At 37.2% G+C, this 20,399-nt stretch overlaps 1 protein-coding gene across 3 annotated transcripts in view; it reads left to right on the top strand.

The window, feature by feature from the left end:
* The window catches only part of CERKL (ceramide kinase like), a 99,587-nt gene that overhangs the window by 42,157 nt on the left and 37,031 nt on the right, over positions 1–20,399 (top strand). For all 3 annotated transcript variants that reach the window (XM_043505430.1, XM_038421511.2, XM_038421515.2), the window contains exons 2-3: positions 2,781–3,020; positions 17,344–17,475. In XM_043505430.1, coding sequence (XP_043361365.1) covers positions 2,781–3,020; positions 17,344–17,475 — 372 coding nt within the window. The remainder of the gene's footprint in view (positions 1–2,780; positions 3,021–17,343; positions 17,476–20,399) is intronic.

Here is a 20,399-nt window from a genome sequence, read left to right as displayed (position 1 = left end):
ACTTGTCACAACAGCTTAGTGTAAGAGGGAGCCCAGGTTAATGAGCCAGAGGGCTCAGTGGTACCCCAGTTCCAGATTGCACCCTGGGAAAACCCATCATGTTTATAATGAAAACAAGCAAAAGTTTATTTAACAAAGAGGAAAAATTCAAACAATAGTAAGTAGAAGTATTGGAAACAAATGGTTACATATAAAATAAAAACATACACATTCTAGAACTTAGACTTTCTTAACTAGTTACTGTTATGTCTTATAGGGCAAAGTTAATCCCAGATCCTTCCAACATATTACAGTCAGGCTTGGCTGTGATCTTCCATTCATGAGAAGCATCTTATCATCTTCTGGTGACCTACCTTAACTTGCATACCTCTGCTAGACAAATTCAGACTGGAAATAAGGTGTCAATTTTTAACAGTGAGAGTAATTAACCAATAGAACAATTTATCAAGGGTCATGCTGGATTCTCTGTCACTGACAATTTTAAAATCTATATGAGATGTTTTTTCTATAAGATGTACTCTAGGATAGCTGAAAAACAACTGAATGTGAACTCTCAGTGTAATGTTGTAGCAAAAGCGCTAATGTGATCCTTGGATATATAAACAGGTTAGTAGAAGTAGGGAGGTGACTTATCTCCGTATATGGTCTTGGTGAGATCAATGTTGGAATATTATGTACCGTTCTGGTATTCACATTTTAAAAAGGATGTAGATAAATTGGAGAGGGGCAGAAAAGAACTACAAAAATTATTCAAAGGCTGAAGAAAATGCTTTGCAGTGAGACTTGAAGAGTTCTATCTGTTTAGCTTATTGAAAAGATTGAGAAGAGACGAGATTACAGTGTAAAAGTTCCTTCATGGGGTGAAAATACTGGGTTTTAAAGGGCTTTGTAATGCAATGCAGAAAGGCATAACCCCAGTCAGTGGCTCAAAACTGAAGCCAGACAAACTTAAATTAGAAATTAGGCACAAATGTTTAACAGTGAGGTTGATTAACTACTGGATCAAATGACCAAGGGAAAGAGTGGATTTGCCATCTATTGATGTCTTCAAATCAAGACTGGAAAATATGCTTTAGCCAAACAAGCTATGCATCAGTCAGACATAAGTTATTGGGCTCAATAGGTGAAAATTAATGGCCTGTGATATGTAGGCAATCAGATTAGATGATATAATGGTCCCTTCTGGCATTAACTGTAGGACTAACTCTAACTTCTTTGGATAGAAAGGTTGTCTTTGTTGTGAAACACGTACTTGATTATTCTTCCTTTTGGTTTTCTTTATCAATACAATCCTTGTAGTCAGCTAGAGATGAACTTAGATGTATTGCTAATGTTCACCATTCCATTAGCTGATCCAGAGCCAAGTAGAGTCAGAGAATCTGAGACAAATGTTTCCTCATAACATAAATTCTTCCCAAATTGTTTTTAGATTATCTGCTAAAAATAAGGTTTACAATTCAGTGGATTGATGAACTTTCTGGTGCCATCCCATTAAACTGTGAGAACAATTGAGACAAGTTACTTTCCTTTTCAAAGTGGGGTTTCTCTTCTGAAGTCCTTGCTCATACCTTAAAAGTTGTTATATAAAAAAAATAAAGGTTTCTTCTTCTGCAATCCTAGGAAAGCAAGATTTGAAATCTCCTCCAGAAAAAAAATCCTTTTGCAATTTCTCCCCCTGTGCTTCAAGATTGCTAGTGGCAACTATTCATTCAACAGAATCTTTTATGGGGTTTGCTAAAGAGAAAGGCACAAAGTCTTTCTTGGGGATTTGAAGAGCTTTCTGAAGTAAGGGCTTTCCTTTTCTTCCCCCCTCTCCCCAGGAAGGGGAGAACATTGGAGTTGTGACTAAACAGAGGATACAAAAACTTTCCCTAGGGTATACGCATGTCATCGCAACCCAAACTCGGTTTGGTTTTGAGGAATCTACTCTCTCTACTTTCTGATATGAGAGCAGGAGGGGATAGGCCTGCATAAGCTTTAAATGGGTCAATGGTACTTCTCAGAGTTATTTCAAGGTGGCATCCTCAAGGTCAGTTTTCATAAACATGCATCCCAGAGACTGGTCTGGCATCCAAAGATGCATAAGAAACTTCTCTGTAGCCTTGATATAGTGCTCCCAATCCATTGCCAGTCTCCAGGGACTGAGGGTTTGAGTTGCCACTAGAATTTGAGGCTGTTTTGTTCCAAGTCAAACTTAACTGAAAATTTAAATAGAAGTTAGTAATACCAGTGACCCAGTTCTAGTTTAGTTTGTTTGGTGTGTGTGTGTGTGTGGTGGGGGGGATGTTTGCTTTCTCTGATCTAGTATTTTCTAGTATTCTCGTCTAGTACCTTTCTCATTTCTGAAGATCATGCAGTTATATCAAATGAGAAAATAAAGTGGGCATACTGATAATTGCTACTAAGACCATGCAGTGATTTATTGGACACAGGGAGCTTATTTTATGAGATTGAATTAAGGGATAGAGAGATTTACAGAATGGAGGGATTTACAATTTTTGTATATACAACTTTCTCTAATTTCTAAATGTAAAAAAGGAGGCTCAAGACCTATAAAACAATGCTAATTTCTTACAGCAGGATATTAAACTTGAATGTTAGAATATTGGGAAAAGAACACAACCAGTGATTTATGCAACTGATGCACAAGAAGTCAAAATTTTAAGATGTAGACCAAACAATTAAAATATAAAACATAGCATATATAAAATATAAGGTTTCTATTAGTGTGAGATAGGAGTTAATTCATACTGTTAATATAGTTTTCTTTCTTTTAACAGGTCATTCCAATATGAACATACCATGTAAAGAGGAGTCTGTTGAAATCAAAGATATATTTTCTGTAAAATTGAAACGTCGTCGTTTTGCAGGACAGAAGAAAGGCGGTGTGTTGTTAGGTATCACGGTTTTTGTATGCCTGAAAAAAGAAAATAAACTAAAGGACTCTGCCGTCAATTTTAATAATTTAAGTGAAGACCACTGCCATTCCTGGTTTAGATGTTTGAAGGAAATTTTGAATGGTAAGCACTTTTTCCAAAGATAACTCATTTCTAACTTCATCATAGTTTTATTATGGGACTAGTTCTGTAATATGTAATGTATTCTATATGTAATGTTGAATGTGGGTTACTGTAGTCTTAGAACAGCTTATTGTTTGTTTGCAAAGTAAAAGGTAAATATTTCAGTATAAAGGACACAAAGATTACAATTGTTGAAACCTTTTGCTCACTAAAGAAATTTATAAACTTGCTTATTGCAATTTAATGTAAAATTTAAGAAGAGGAAGAATAATAGTAAAATATCTACATTTAGAAAGTAAACAGATTAATTGTGGAAATGTGGTGTAGTCATAATATTTCTACAGCAGTTTATGATAAAGTATGAGAGCAATTTGATGAATTAATAAAGAATAGGGCTGTCAAGTGTTTAAAAAGAACTAATTGCAATTAATCACATGATTAATCATGCTGTTTAACAATAATAAAATATCATTTCTTTAAATATTTTTGGATGTTTTCTACATTTTCAAATACATTGATTTCAGTTACAAAAGAGAATACAAAGTGTACAGTGCTTACTTTACATTTATTCTTGATTACAAATATTTGCTCTGTTTAAAAAAAAAAAAAGTATTTTTCAATTCACCTAATAAAGAGAGAGCACTGAAGTACTTGTATCATGAAAGTTGAACTTACAAATGTAGAATTATGTATCAAAAATAAAATAATGTAAAACTTTAGAGCCTACAAGTCAGTCCTTACTACTTTTTCAGCCAATCGCTCGGACAAATAAGTTGGTTTACATTTGCGGGAAACAATGCTGCCTGCTTCTTGTTTACGATGTCACCTGAAAGTGAGAACAGTTGTCTGCATGGCATTGTTGTAGCCAGTTGCAAGATATTTATGTGCCAGATGCACTAAAGATTCATACGTCCCTTCATGCTTCAGCCACCATTCCAGAGGACACGCGTCCATGCTGTTGACAGTTAGTGCTTCATAACGATCCAAAGCAGTGCGGACCGACACATGTTCATTTTAATTATTTGAGTCAGATGCCACCAGCAAAAGGTTGATTTTATTTTTTGCTGGTTCAGGTTCTGTAGTTTCCACATGGGAGTTTTGCTCTTTCAATGAGACTTAGGGTATGTCTATATTGCAACTGAAAGCGAGCTTCTCAGTCTTTTCCTGGTACGTGGCAAACAGAAACAAAAGAGTCATCAGACTTGTAAGTTATCTCGAGCTAGCTTGTCTCAGGGCTATAAGCCTGAGAATGCCCGTTCTGGCTTCAGGCTGGAGCTCGGGCTTTGAAACTTGGCAATGGGGTGGGGAGTGACCTTGGACTCCAATGAGAGTTTACTTTCCACAAGAGAGAATCCAAACAATAATAAGTCTCCCCAACCAACTAAAAGATTACCCATCAAACACCATATGTACATATGATGGTTGCAGGCCCATTAGTGGTACTCTCCTAGTTAAAATGGTGGGAAGATCCTCTTCAGATGTGCAATGAACCCCCCCTCCCACCCCCAAACACACACACCTTTTTTTTTCCACCTTTACCTACCAAGATTGTGGTGACAGATGCTTCCATGCAAGGATGGGGGATTTATCTAAATCACTTTCAGATTTGGGGCCTGTGATCCTCTCAAGAAGCTCACCTCCATATATATGTCCTAGAGCTTGGTGCCACTGATCTGACATGAAAGCATTCCTGCCTCTTTCAGGATCCAAAATGCAACTGTTGAGAGACAGTACCACAACTATCCATTATGTGAACAGGCATGGGGGAGCAAGATCATCTCCACTCTGTCAGGAAGCCACATGGCTAAGGGATTGGTACATTCTGAATTAAATCACACCGATGTGCTGCACTTCACTTTAAAACACCTTGGCAGATCAACTTGGCAGGCTATTCTCCAACAACCATGAGAACATATTTTGGTAGTGGGGATTCCCAGAAAGTAGACCTGGTTTAGTCTATGCCACTGTTTCAGATAATTTTAAACATGTTTGTCCATACCAGGAAGGTCAAAGATTTTATTCTTTTTATCACCACTGTTTTTTTCTTTACATGCTGCTTTTAAACTTTCGGCCAAAATCTGTGCAGGTGTAAACTGGAAAACTACATTAAAGTCAATGGGTCTGTGCCAGTTTTCACCAACAGAGAATTTGATCCAATAATTTTTTACAAGTTCTATAAAAATAATGCTAAATTGGGGGAAAGGCAATATTTCTCAGTATTTTGGGGAGGGGGTAAAAAAAAAGACTACTTTGTAGAAAATCCTTATTAACCTCATTAGACTTCAGTAGAGGAAAAATAATAATAAACTTTGCAGTATTTAACTTTATGGGAATTTGACTGCAATTTAATATGAACCTCTTCGTAGGTGTTCAAAGCAGGTCATTGATTTTTCTGATGGCTACGTGCTGAAAAAAAAACAGATATAACAAGCAAATAAATATTAAATATAAATGCATTTTAACCATCATCTAAAGTGCAAAATGAAAGAGCCTACCAACAGAAAGAGAGAGAGATTCTCTTATGCAATTTTTATTATGGTCGGTCTGTCTTCTTGCTATTTATTTTTTGATTCTTAAGCTGCATGTTTTCTCACCATACTTCTGGTCTTGTGTGATGGTGTAGAATTTATCCTAATGTTTTGTAGGTGGTATGTGTGTTTGGAAAAGAATAGTTTAAATATTTTCAGAATAAAAAGCAAAATATATATATTTTAGTAACTAAACTAATGTTTTCCCAGTGAGAGAGAAGCACTGGAAAAGGAATAGATTTAATTCAATAATGAAAAGAGCATTATAGTGGCTTTCACTGATGACATACAGTGTGTAATTTAAAGAATTGTCAATTCCATGCACGTCTGCTAAGTTAACAAGAACAAATTATTATATAGTGAGACTTAATCCTTTTATTTTCTTTCTATGATAGATAATTATATCAAATGTAGGAAAACTATATTACTAGTGAAAACAAGAAAAGCTCCACTCTGATAGTTTTTCTCCATCTCTTTTTTTGAAAAATGCAGAATATAACAAGTTTGTGACAGAGAAGAGTATATCTGACTGATCTGCAAAATTATATCTCTGTGGTCACAGCCTATTAATAGTAAATGAGTTTTACTTAGAAAGAAAAACAGTCTTCAGTGTTATAGACTATTAAACTGCTGCTGAACCGTAGTCTTAGAAGCTGGAATCCTGAATCCAAAGCTTTTCATATTTTAATGTGACCATTCTTTTAATAAATGGTAATTCATGGCCTTCTCCTGTTTCTATTATGTTAAAGACACTAAGACAGGAGACAGATCCCTCACTCTGTCAAGAATAGAGATGGTGAGGAAGTTTTTGACAAAACAATTTTTCACTGGAAAATGCTGGTTTGTCAAAACCAAACTTTTTGCAGGAGCATATTGATTTTAATCTTAAAGGTGTGTTGGGTAGAGAAAGAGAGAGAGAGAGAGAGAGAGACCGACCTGTCCCCCTCAGAATAGCCAATAGCAAAGTGATCTAGTGGTTAGGGCACTCACCTGACACATGGGGGAGACAGTCCCTGCCTAAACTACCAGGCTAAAAAATCTCTCTCCCTTTCTTGTCAAATGAGTATTTAATTTATACCCAGCAGGACAGCTCCAACAGGAGAGACTGAGAGAGGTCCACCCCAGAAAAGCCAATAGCTTGGTAGTTACAACATTCACCTGTGATGTGGGTGATCCAGCTTCCAGTCCTTGCTCTGAATCAAGAAGAGCAGAAATTAGAATTTTGGACTGCCACAGCACAAATGAATGCCCTAACCACTAGGCTACTGGCTGCTTTGGGTGGTTTCTCTTTGGAAATATTGAAACATCTTAGTTTGTTCCTGATGCAGAACTGGGAAAAAATTTCTAAAATCTCAGTCTTTGCAGGACAGGAATGCTGTTTCCCACTCAGCTGTTATCAAAAGCAGATACCAGTGAAGGCAAAATAATGAATCTATTACTATTTCTGCTTGCATTCTCCTCTAAATTTTCTGAATAGGAATATTTGGGATGTTTCTCATCTTCCCTGTTTCTTAAAGGTCAGGCAGGGGCTTTATCCCTAAACATCTATATATGAAAAAGTGCCAAGATTCCTGCAGATCTCAGAATACTCGTAAGCGCAGGCTACTTTATAGAGAGCAGCAAGTGCCTGTGCTTTCCTCTTTGAGTTCCCTGCATTCATCAGTGGCTGTGATGCCATATGTTCCCCAATGGCAGCTGCACTATCCCCTACTCAGGTTGCTTTGGGTTCAGCCAGAAGTAACCCCCTTGTGGCTTTTCAGTTGGGACCCCCCTGGATCTTAGAAAAGTATTATGTGCAATGTGGCTATTTCCAGCTCTTTTGTCAGTCCCGTTCCCTCTGCAGACCTGCAACTGTGTAATGTTTAGGTGTCGGGGAAGAATACACATTATCTCTCTAACCCTCTGGGTATGGGGAATCTGCAGTCCTCAGAGTACCAAAGAAAGTCTGTGTAGTTCATATGTCATTTTAAAAACAAATAAAACAAAACAAAAATATCCACGCCACAAATTTTCTTGTTTCAATTCTGCAAGTACAAATTCACTTTTGAAGGCAAATCAAAGAAATAAGACAACTCCTCCCCATAATTATATCTAGAAAATCAACAATGGCAATTCAGTATTATTCAAGTGACATGAGATACATATATGGAAGAAATGCAGGTACTTCAGCAGCAGAATTGTTAACAATAAGGCAAAGAGCATAATTTGAGATTTAAAAAAAAAACCCAAGTTATCAATATGTCAAACATAGGAAGGAAGATTTTCAATGGAATATGGATTTTCTAGTTTTTATACTTTTTAGTAATTAAGAGGGTTCCTTAGAAATTTCTTCCACCTTCTGCTGGGAATAGGATAGAAACTTCTTTTTTTTTTAATTGTTTAAGGGTAAAATTTTCTGAATTGCCTAAGTCCCATTCTCTTTCAATAACATTCAGGCTTTTAAGTCATAATAGGTACTTTGGAAAATTTTACCTTGATCAGCCATGAGTATTCATGCCTTGACCCACAGCTTGTTTTCAAAGCAACATTATGAAAGACATCTTTACAAAAGCAACTCATTGGAAATCTGTCAAAAGTTTTGTTTTCACTTTTTACAGTGACAGAAAAATCTGCAAAGTTTTGTGCTTTTTAAAAGAATTATTACAGATTATATGTGCATCTCTCATTTCATCGTATCTAAAACATAGATAAGGTTTCCGGTGAATTATTGCATTATTTACATGGGTGATTTTTTATTACACCTAGGCTGGAGCAGATGAAAAGCAGGTGGGTTACCAAAGTAACTGCATGTGTACATGTGAGCAGCTATCGGTAAACATGTATTTTTATTGGGCACAGTAGCTAAATATTAATTAAGGATGTGTTCCTAATAATCTAAAATAGATGTAATTACTGATTTATGTACCTTATATGGAAAAAGTCAAGATTTTGTTGTTTTTGTTTAATTAAACTACAAAAAGTTTAGTATGGGTGAATTGATGTGAATTATATTTTGAGGGCAGTTTTGATGAAGACCTCTTGAAAACCTTTGCTGAAATGCAAAATAAACATTATTTTCATTTTGCTTTTTTGTGGGTTGTTTTCTATATTAATGTTCCTGGTATGTGCTATTCTCCCCCTCACCAGCTCCTTTATCCTCTTTCTGGGTAGTATTCTCTATAGCAGAATTTGTCAACAGTTGGTCCATGGCCTGGCATCGATCCACAAGCTCTCCCTGACACAGTTTAGGAAGGCAGCAAGCCAGTCCCTGGTATCAAAAAGATTGAGAAACACTGCTCTATAGCTTCCTATTTGTGTGTAATCACATATGTTCCAAGAGTATCTACTCTGTAGAGAGTGCAGCTTTCTGAGAACTTCAGTTCCAACTCTATCTTGTCTATGTTACAATGCTCAGCCTCTTCATAGCTGAATACCTATGTGTAGTTATTTAGATCTCTGTTTTATAACATATTTTCATTTTTTCTGTAGTGCTCCAAATGAAGAATAAGTACATAACTTATTTTATGTCTTCTGAATTAGACTCAATGTTTTCAGAAGGATGACTTTTGCTTTTATTCATATGGGTACATACGAAGAAATAAGCCTTTCTTTCAATATTGTGGTGTTTAAGAGAATATGGTCTTTAGTACAAATTAGTGTATGTTTGTTAGTAGGAAACAACCAAAAGACCCAGAAGAGAGATGCAACAATACTCAGCAATGTTTTTATCTGCAATAATTTAGATTTGATACGACTCTAAATAGACATTTTTAGACATTCAATAAAAGTATATTAGAAAGCCTTTAACTTTTTGGCCCTGAGCGTTTAAATGTATTTCTTTCTTTCTTTCTTTCTTTCTTCAATGGGTAGTCTAAAATTTAGCTTGAAACTAAATGATATAGTAGCTGTTAATATAAGAATGTATTATATTTTATGTGCTACTTTGCAGCACACCTCGCACACTAATATTTAATGTTAAAGTCTGCAGCTTCATGCATGAAGTTGTAATTATACTATTAATGTTAAATATTAACTTTGGTTAGTATAACATTAACTGTGGTGTATCCATAGTTGCACTAACAAATCTTTGTTTCACATTATTAGTTTTTCTTTTGCGTAACATACTTGACGTTGCTTATTGTGTAAAATAGTTATAAATGTACATGACAGTGACATGATTCAAAGCGCTTAACTTTTGTAACATAAACCTACTGCCATAAAGCTAAGTGCTGAAAACAGCACAGATGTGTGCCTGAGAATAGCGTCTCTCCTGCCCTATGAGCCTTTGTTTTCCAAACACCCTGATTAACCCCCACCTTTCATGGTTCATTGATTCACTGATAGATCAAGTTTAAACTAGTGCATATTAGCACATGTGTTAGTACCAGAGGAACAGTTGGCCATTCTGTTTTAGATTGCTGGTCCACTTCAGATGGAGGAGCTACGGTAAACAATATAACAGAATATCAGTTTGTGAGGATACCAGAGGGCTGAAGGACTGAAGTCAGCTGCAAATTAGTAGTAAATCTAGTATATGTTGGCAATAAGAGTTACCAATAATTATTTATTAATTTCAAGAGATTTTCTGAAGATTTCAATTCATAATTTGTTTTTGTACAAAATTTTTCATTAAAGGTGAAATTGTTTCTTGATGAATACGTAATTCAGAAGTCCAGGCCCGTTTGCTGCATTTTAACACTTACTATGGGATGGGAAACTTTTTTTCCCCACTGTTCCCCTGAACCAGTGTTTGTCATGATCATCTTTCAGTCATGTTTATTGGTAACCATTTAGTACACACAAAATCATATAATCAGCGTAGTATATTTCTTCATGCTGAAATATTGAACAATCAGTTGCATGTGACTGGTCAATTTAAGTCGATGCTTACTTTTTTATAAATAAAATTTTGTTGTTTTTTAGCTCTTTTTGTTTTTTCTAAACCAGCTAAATTGTTAATATTTAAAAAGCAGAAATTTTGTATACAACATAACATTATTGTGGTTTATTCTTTTTATTAACTGCTCTCTCCTGTCAATGAATCACATTAGGATCCATATAATATCTCCAATCTACTTATCAATAATAATTCACTTTTTAAAGAAAAGAATAATCCAGATTTAAATGATAGACCAATTTGTTAATTTTTAGAATTGCAATTTAGATTCTTTTTAAGGGGAAAAAATTGCACTCATGAATTTGTGGTAAAATTTGTGGTTCAGATGCAAGTCCCCTAAAATTTACCATTTTAAAAGATTTTAAAATGTGCCGTATACCTATCCTCATTTGAATGCCCAGATTACTTTAATACTTTGCATAGTCCTTTTTGGGCACAGGCATCTTAAAAAAAATTAAAGTTTTAAATTTTCTATGTTAAAGTTTAAGTGGGGTAGCAATATTTTCTCTCTCTCTCTCTCTCTCTCTCTCTCTCTCTCACCCTTTCTCCTGATCCTGGCAGGCAGTGAAATTAGAACTCCATTCTTTGTGTATGTCTTATCCATACAGTTTTCCAACACCTCAAAGTTCTCCACTTTTTCACATATTCTGTACAAACCTTCACAACCCCTGACTCTTCTCTCTCCAGTTTGTTCATAGTAAGATTTGTTTGTTCATGTAGTTTAAATATATATTTTACGAACAAATTAGACTACATACAATTAAAATGGTGATATGGTGTAAAGTTTAAACAGTTATTTTCCCCCCAAGTTGGTTGAAGCCAGCTCACTTCACCACAGGTAAAAATACTGGAAAAATAGGAATCCTACCCCTGCTACAGGCTTGCATGATTTCTCTCTTTATACTTTAGACAAAGTAATAATTCATGAAAACACTTTTTGTTCTAATTAATTATATTAAATTTTTACATTTTTAAGTCTTATTACTTCTTAATAGTCTACCTGTAAAAAATTAAGATAGTATCAGAGGCCACTGTAATTCTACAGTATACTACTTGAGTTAACAGTCTTGTAGTAGCAACTATGAAATGTTACAGCCTGAGAACCTTTTGTTTTCAGCTGTTCTGCTTATTTATGTCACTATGATAAAGACGTTATTATGGTGGTTCAGTAATATATTTTTACATTGCTTTCCTTGTTTTGCTTTCTCATAGTCTAAAAAATTAGTTAATATAAAATAAAAATAATTAGTAATCATTAACATTATTGAGTACACATATTACTCAATATTGAAACATCATAAAAGCATATACCTTGGTTATAGCAAATGCTATAAATGTCAGTTTCAGCAGCTGAACCCAAAATGACACAGACTGTCTTCTGGATGAAATATGACTTGTCTTTTGAGTGGATTTTACCAGGAGTTTAAGTATTCTGCTTGAAGTACAGATATTCAGGGAAGGAAGGACATATACCTGGAAGAAGGGAGCAGGCCATTAGTATCCTCTCTGTGAAGATATTTGTTTCTTTAGGAGAATCATGCCTTCAAATGATATCTCTTGAGGATTCATCTATTGCAAGAGTGCTAGCTATTCTTTGAGGATCCATGATATTGGAAGAGGAAAAGAGCCCAGCATCAGTTTCCCTTGAGAATTCTATGAAATGTATCTGGATGACTCATGTTTCAGAGTAGCAGCCGTGTTAGTCTGTATTCGCAAAAAGAAAAGGAGTACTTGTGGCACCTTAGAGACTAACAAATTTATTAGAGCATAAGCTTTCGTGAGCTACAGCTCACTTCATCGGATGCATTTGGTGGAAAAAACAGAGGAGAGATTTATATACACACACACAGAGAACATGAAACAATGGGTTTATCATACACACTGTAAGGAGAGTGATCACTTAAGATAAGCCATCACCAACAGCAGGGGGGGGAAGGAGGAAAACCTTTCATGGTGACAAGCAGGTAGGCTAATTCCAGCAGTTAACAAGAATATCAGAGGAACAGGGTGGGGTGGGAGGGAGGGAGAAATACCATGGGGAAATAGTTTTACTTTGTGTAATGACTCATCCATTCCCAGTCTCTATTCAAGCCTAAGTTAATTGTATCCAGTTTGCAAATTAATTCCAATTCAGCAGTCTCTCGTTGGAGTCTGTTTTTGAAGCTTTTTTGTTGAAGTATAGCCACTCTTAGGTCTGTGATCGAGTGACCAGAGAGATTGAAGTGTTCTCCAACTGGTTTTTGAATGTTATAATTCTTGACGTCTGATTTGTGTCCATTCATTCTTTTACGTAGAGACTGTCCAGTTTGGCCAATGTACATGGCAGAGGGGCATTGCTGGCACATGATGGCATATATCACATTGGTAGATGCGCAGGTGAACGAGCCTCTGATAGTGTGGCTGATGTGATTAGGCCCTATAATGGTATCCCCTGAATAGATATGTGGACAGAGTTGGCAAGGGGCTTTGTTGCAAGGATAGGTTCCTGGGTTAGTGGTTCTGTTGTGTGGTGTGTGGTTGCTGGTGAGTATTTGCTTCAGATTGGGGGGCTGTCTGTAAGCAAGGACTGGTCTGTCTCCCAAGATCTGAGAGAGCGATGGCTCGTCCTTCAGGATAGGTTGTAGATCCTTGATGATGCGTTGGAGGGGTTTTAGTTGGGGGCTGAAGGTGATGGCTAGTGGCGTTCTGTTGTTTTCTTCGTTGGGCCTGTCCTGTAGTAGGTGACTTCTGGGTACTCTTCTGGCTCTGTCAATCTGTTTCTTCACTTCAGCAGGTGGGTACTGTAGTAGTAGGAATGCATGATAGAGATCTTGTAGGTGTTTGTCTCTGTCTGAGGGGTTGGAGCAAATGCGGTTATATCGTAGCGCTTGGCTGTAGACAATGGATCGAGTGGTATGATCTGGATGAAAGCTAGAGGCATGTAGGTAGGAATAGCGGTCAGTAGGTTTCCGATATAGGGTGGTGTTTATGTGACCATCGCTTATTAGCACCGTAGTGTCCAGGAAGTGGATCTCTTGTGTGGACTGGTCCAGGCTGAGGTTGATGGTGGGATGGAAATTGTTGAAATCATGGTGGAATTCCTCAAGAGCTTCTTTTCCATGGGTCCAGATGATGAAGATGTCATCAATGTAGCGCAAGTAGAGTAGGGGCATTAGGGGACGAGAGCTGAGGAAGTGTTGTTCTAAGTCAGCCATAAAAATGTTGGCATACTGTGGGGCCATGCGGGTACCCATCGCAGTGCCGCTGACTTGAAGGTATACATTGTCACCAAATGTGAAATAGTTATGGGTGAGGACAAAGTCACAAAGTTCTGCCACCAGGTTAGCCGTGACAGTATCGGGGATACTGTTCCTGACGGCTTGTAGTCCATCTCTGTGTGGAATGTTGGTGTAGAGGGCTTCTACATCCATAGTGGCTAGGATGGTGTTTTTAGGAAGATCACCAATGGACTGTAGTTTCCTCAGGAAATCGGTGGTGTCTCGAAGATAGCTGGGAGTGCTGGTAAAGAAGGGCCTGAGGAGGGAGTCTACATAGCCAGACAATCCTGCTGTCAGGGTGCCAATGCCTGAGATGATGGGGCGTCCAGGATTTCCAGGTTTATGGATCTTGGGTAGCAGATAGAATACCCCAGGTCGGGGCTCCAGGGGTGTGTCTGTGCGGATTTGTTCTTGTGCTTTTTCAGGGAGTTTCTTGAGCAAATGCTGTAGTTTCTTTTGGTAACTCTCAGTGGGATCAGAGGGTAATGGCTTGTAGAAAGTGGTGTTGGAGAGCTGCCTAGTAGCCTCTTGTTCATACTCCGACCTATTCATGATGACGACAGCACTTCCTTTGTCAGCCTTTTTGATTATGATGTCAGAGTTGTTTCTGAGGCTGTGGATGGCACTGTGTTCTGCATGGCTGAGGTTATGGGGTAAGCGATGCTGCTTTTCCACAATTTCAGCTCGTGCACGTCGGCGGAAGCAGTCTATGTAGAAATCCAGGCTGCTGTTTCGACCTTCAGGAGGAGTCCACCCAGAATCCTTCTTTTTGTAGTGTTGGCAGGAAGGTCTCTGTGGGTTAATATGTTGGTCAGAGGTGTGTTGGAAATATTCCTTGAGTCTGAGACGTCGAAAATAGGATTCTAGGTCACCACAGAACTGTATCATGTTCGTGGGGGTGGAGGGGCAAAAGGAGAGGCCCCGAGATAGGACAGATTCTTCCGCTGGGCTAAGAGTATAGTTGGATAGATTAACAATATTGCTGGGTGGGTTACGGGAACCATTGTTGTGGCCCCTTGTGGCATATAGTAGTTTAGATTAGATCACAGACCTAAGAGTGGCTATACTTCAACAAAAAAGCTTCAAAAACAGACTCCAACGAGAGACTGCTGAATTGGAATTAATTTGCAAACTGGATACAATTAACTTAGGCTTGAATAGAGACTGGGAATGGATGAGTCATTACACAAAGTAAAACTATTTCCCCATGGTATTTCTCCCTCCCACCCCACCCCCCACTGTTCCTCTGATATTCTTGTTAACTGCTGGAATTAGCCTACCTGCTTCTCACCATGAAAGGTTTTCCTCCTTTCCCCCCCTGCTGTTGGTGATGGCTTATCTTAAGTGATCACTCTCCTTACAGTGTGTATGATAAACCCATTGTTTCATGTTCTCTGTGTGTGTGTATATAAATCTCTCCTCTGTTTTTTCCACCAAATGCATCCGATGAAGTGAGCTGTAGCTCACGAAAGCTTATGCTCTAATAAATTTGTTAGTCTCTAAGGTGCCACAAGTACTCCTTTTCTTTTTGGATGACTCATGTAAATTTATAATTGAATGGTTTGGAAGTTTTTTCCAACACACTTGTTTTTTGTCTGATGCTCTCTTAAATAATACCATAAAATCAAGGATTGTTCTTCCAGGATGTAAAGATATACATGATATAAATACCCAGGAAGAGCCATACCTGATGGTTCTTTTTCGAGTAGTGTCACTAAGGATGCTTCACTTCAGGTTCACATCCGCCCTTGTGCCTTTAATCAGAGATAGTTGGTAGCAGTGTCCATTCAGGCATGAAGGCAGTAAATTTCTAGTTCAGGAGACCTCTCTAACCGGTAGCTGGGACCAAAAGACACATCCTGGCCTATTCAAGGAAGGAGTAGAAAGGCTCTAGAAGTAACTCTGTCCAGCTGCCTTCTGCTTGAAGGGCTATCACCATAATGTGAGGAATCTGAAAACAAGGAAACTAAATGCCAAAAATGTACAGAACTTCTGGGGTGGGGGAACTCTAATTAGTCTTTAATTTAAAGCATAATTTCTCAAGAATCTCTGAAGCTGATTCTCAAATGTACATATGACCAAAATCTCTAAAACAAGTATAACATTCAAAGAAGATTCAGTTCTCAAGTATTTTTGTTTCATGTTCCTATTGTGCCTATTCTAGTTGCATATCATCCTGGAGGTCCCCAGTATGTTAAGGGATAATTATCAAAAGCGATTCATTCCACCAGACTGTTGCAATGATGAATGAAGATCAAATCAGATCATTTATTATAAATTTGTACAGTAAACATGCTGAGTCTTTATCATAGTAGTCTCTCTAGTTTTGTATGGGTTCTCATTGTGGATTAACTAGTTTTAAAGTTACTGTAGGCTTTTATGGAAGAAGGGATTTGTGATTAACATTGGCTTCCTCCAGCATCAGGTTATTTTGTTTCCTTAATTTTGATGCTCATAGCTAATCTTGACAAGATTATATATCAACATTTGAAGAACTGGGCTAGATTTTCTATACTTCCTTTCAGTTTTCAGGGAAGATGAAAATATATTCTTTAACACTTTTAGTCCTTTAATTTACATTCATCAAGACAAATGGGTTAGTAGTGCTATTTTTATTCTTAGAGTTTTCCAAGGCTTTGATACTTGGAAAAGTTAATTGTCTTCAATGCAAAAATATCTTTTTTTCCCTTGATATTGACATAGCTTTATTATTAGCATTTGTTGAATCTCTAAGAGTATGCTATAGGCACCTTTTACAATTCAAATGTTCAGATGGGTGTTCAGATGTTTTGTGTAATTCCTTTTCAACCTTCAAAGTAAGGTGAATGAAGAAAGGGCAGGGATCCTAATCAGCAATTGCAAGATGTATCTGACTTTAAGGATTGAACTATGTCCCACTTAGGGTAAGAAGTAAAAATTTAGTTATGTCTCTTTCTGGCTTTGGAGATAATTTTTTCACTTAGCACAACTGAGCATAAGGCACTTTCATACTGAAAGCATTATGCTCAGTAGCTCTGCTAGTCTTAATGCTGTTCCTTCACAACCTTCTTGAACCCTTATGCAAGCTTACAGTTGAATAACAAACTATACTACATGTTTTCTGAATTTGCACTTGAAGGCAGTACTGCACAGAGCACATATATGTATGTAGGTATTTCTATTAGAGAGCATGCATGTACAGATATTAATTTACTTTAACATTCATTATGAATTTGTTCAAATCATACATTGTAGAGAATTACCAAAGAAACAGTTAGTCTACAGAGCAGTCCTCAGTTTTTACAGCTCAAGATCAGACTCACTGTTACTGGCATATAATGCTATAGGTGATGGTGACTAACTTGTTCCGACTGGTTATTCTTAGCTGTAGACTAATAAGCAGGTCAGAGCTTCAGTGGCCTCAGGATTAAGGGTCAGATTAAGATAATGAGCACACTCATTCAAGAAGACAATAAGGGCCTCTAGGTTTATTATAATTGCTACCCTCAAACCAAGTCAAAAACACTTTATTAATATGTTTAGTTTTTTAAAAAACATAAAGCTTTCCCAGTAATCTCAAGGATGTTTGCTTAAAAAGTTTGATTCACCTGTAAAAATATCCAAATGGGGTATTTGTCTTGAAACCTTTTGTGCTTTTTTTTTTTTTTTTTTTTTTTTTTTAGGCTTTCCAAATAGACCAAAGTCCCTAAAAGTATTTGTTAACCCAAACAGTCATAAAAAAGAAGCTACTCATGTTTATTACGAACAAGTTGCACCTCTCTTTAAGCTTGCTGACATCAAAACTGACGTCACAGGTAAGTTGCTTTTAGAACATGATTTAATCCTTTTTTTTAAACTGATACTTAAGCAACCAAGAAAACCTGAATTTACTGATAATCCTTATTGGCTTTATGTACAAGTAGTGCATTGAGAATTGAATTAAATGTAATATTACCCATTTGGTTTTATTTCATTTCACTGCTTTAGTTTTAGCAATTCCATTATTTATTGATTATATTTTATTTTGTATAGTTTTTCTACTTTAGGAATATTTTACACTTCGTGTGGGTTTTTTTTACATTGCAGTTTGATTTATTAAAAAAGGAAAGCTTGAATCTCACATAGGTCTGATGATGTATGTTTCTTATTTGTGGACTCTTCTTGAGTTATTAAACTTCCTATATAATCCTTTCCTTTCACAAGGCTGTTCTTTCTTTAACTCAAATCCTTGCTATTTGGATCAAACCTGATCAGCAGAACAGATGTAAATTTGCTGGGAATTTACAAAGCTATGTAAGGTTTCTGATGATGATTTAAACTTCATGCCATGGAAGTTTCTGATGATGATTTAAACTACTACATTAGAGATTGCGTGAACCATGATATTATCTGAAACCACAAAATAATGTAGGAGTTTATGGTCTGGCTTTCCCAAGTTGTGATGGTGGTGTTTTTTATTCATGGATGTAAATGTTTTTAAGAAAAAAATCCATTCCTCCTTTTGGCTGTTTTTATTCTCATGCAGAAGATACTAACCTCTTTTTGTAGTCAATGGAGCAAATCCAGCTCCCTTCTCTGTAGCCTCACAAGTGTGGGAGGTTAGGGGAGAAAGAGATCCCACATAGCATGGAACACTGTTTATGTATGAGTCACCTCTGCAATAATGTACTGTACAAAGGGTGGGAGGCATGTTGCTCTGTTGATCTTCCCATTCTTCCTCCCCCATAAGGGATTTTAGATACATTGAGGTAAAATAGCTTCTGCTGAGTGTCCCTGCAAGCACTTTGTTGTGTGGGAAAGAGGATTCCTTCCCCAGTCTCCTGAATTTCTCTCCAGTCTCCAGCCTGGTTGAACAGGCTGCTCCCTGGGGTCTTAATCTTAGCTAAAGTGTTGATTACTTTTCCAGCACAACTTCAATTTCTGTACTGTAGTAACTTTTTCCAAAATTGTTCTCAAGCATACACTAATGCTGCAAAAGCTGCATTATTATATTTCCATATTCCTGCCAGTCCTATCCAGTGGATAGACACCCACTGATGAGCAGGTTGTATTTGCTTGAAGGCCAAAAAGTTTGTTTTATTATTTTTACTTTTCAAATGTTTCCTCAAATATTTGGAGGTAAATTTAGTTCATTTTTGTTGTTATGCAAGATATTGCACATAAGTCTAAACAAATAAAAAGATTTTGACTTTTTTTTCTCTTGCCCTGCATTATATCCCACATCAGATAGGCATGAAAAGTGCCTTTTCTGCCTTGAGGAAAATTACTCCATTCAGGGATCAGTGTTCTTTAGATGAAGTCAAGGAAAGAATCATTTATAGTTTCAGTCATTAGTTCCAAGAGGCCACAGGGGAGAAAAAGCCGTTATCTGGCAAGGTATTACCATTAGATCTGGTTGTATCCCAGTGGGGTAAGCATCTCCAAATCCTAGGAGTTTTCAGAATTATAGGGTTTCTTGGATGCAGTCAGATCACTTGTCTGCACTGGGGTGCTTGCTGGACTTGTCAAATCGCCCGACCCAGCATTCTCCAGAGACTTGATAGAAGCCCTGTTGGATGATGTGAAACAGTTATCTGTGCAGAGCCTCAATTATTTCTGCCAGGGGACTTGTCAGACTAGTTCCTTCAAATATTTTCTATGGAATTATCTTCTCCTCAGCAGAGTGTGGATGAGTGTGTTGGTACTATTAGGAACCGAGGGTCTGGCTCAAGCTCTTTTTCTCAAAGGATCCAGGATGTATACAGTTGCTGCTGGATCCAAATTTAATGTGGTGGACTTCTTAGCTCTGATAAGCTGATTTCATCCCATACTGCTGCAGTTCCACATCCGGGCGACCCTGATTCATAATACAGAAAAAAATTGGTGCTTCAGGTGTCTCCTTGTACAGATCCATAATATATTTTTGTGCAAGTATTGTAGATTATGAGGCCCTATGATCCTCTGCCTTCTGCATTGGTGGTTTCTTAGTGAAAGGTAGTGAAAAGGCATAGGTGTCCTCCTCCCAGGAAGTCTCCTCCAAAGAATATGAAAGATCCTGTGGAGATTCTTTAGCCTCCTCCACCTGAGTCCTCTAGATAGGAGGTACTACCTGATCTAGAATCAGATGCACTCTCAGGAAGATGAGAAACCGGTCATAGTGACCCCTCTGCTTCATCCCTTGCTGTAGTTGTCTTAAAGCTTCCTCTTTGTTTCCAGCTGACACACAGACTTCCAGACAGAGTGGATGGAATAGCTTGTAGCTTTACCCAGTTAGATGCATAAATTATCTGATGTCTTGGAGCTACAAGAGAAAGTAGCACTCCAAATCAATGAAGGTTTGCTGAAACCGGTTAAATTAATTTGTAACCACCCTGTATTGCAGGGGTTGGCAACCTTTCAGAAGTGGTGTGCCAAGTCTTCATTTATTCACTCTAATTTAAGGTTTCATGTGCCAGTCATAAATTTTAACATTTTTAGATGGTCTCTCTCTATAAGTCTATATTATATAACTAATCTATTATTGTATGTAAAGTAAACAAGGTTTTAAAATGTTTAAGAAGCTTCATTTAAAATTAAATTAAAATGCAGATATCCGTTTTTAGTGCAGTGGTTCTTAACCTGGGGTGCACGCACCCATTGGGGTTGCAAGATGCCCTTTCTGGTGATGCGAGACATGTGAGATGTTTTTAGAAGGTAAATCTTCAAAAACACAATTTAAGCACAAGCACATAAGTGCAACTACTTTGTTTCATCAAACCTA

Source organism: Dermochelys coriacea, chromosome 11, assembly GCF_009764565.3.
Source record: "Dermochelys coriacea isolate rDerCor1 chromosome 11, rDerCor1.pri.v4, whole genome shotgun sequence".
Classification (NCBI taxonomy): Eukaryota; Metazoa; Chordata; order Testudines; family Dermochelyidae; genus Dermochelys; species Dermochelys coriacea.
This window is presented reverse-complemented; position numbering and strand designations above follow the sequence as displayed.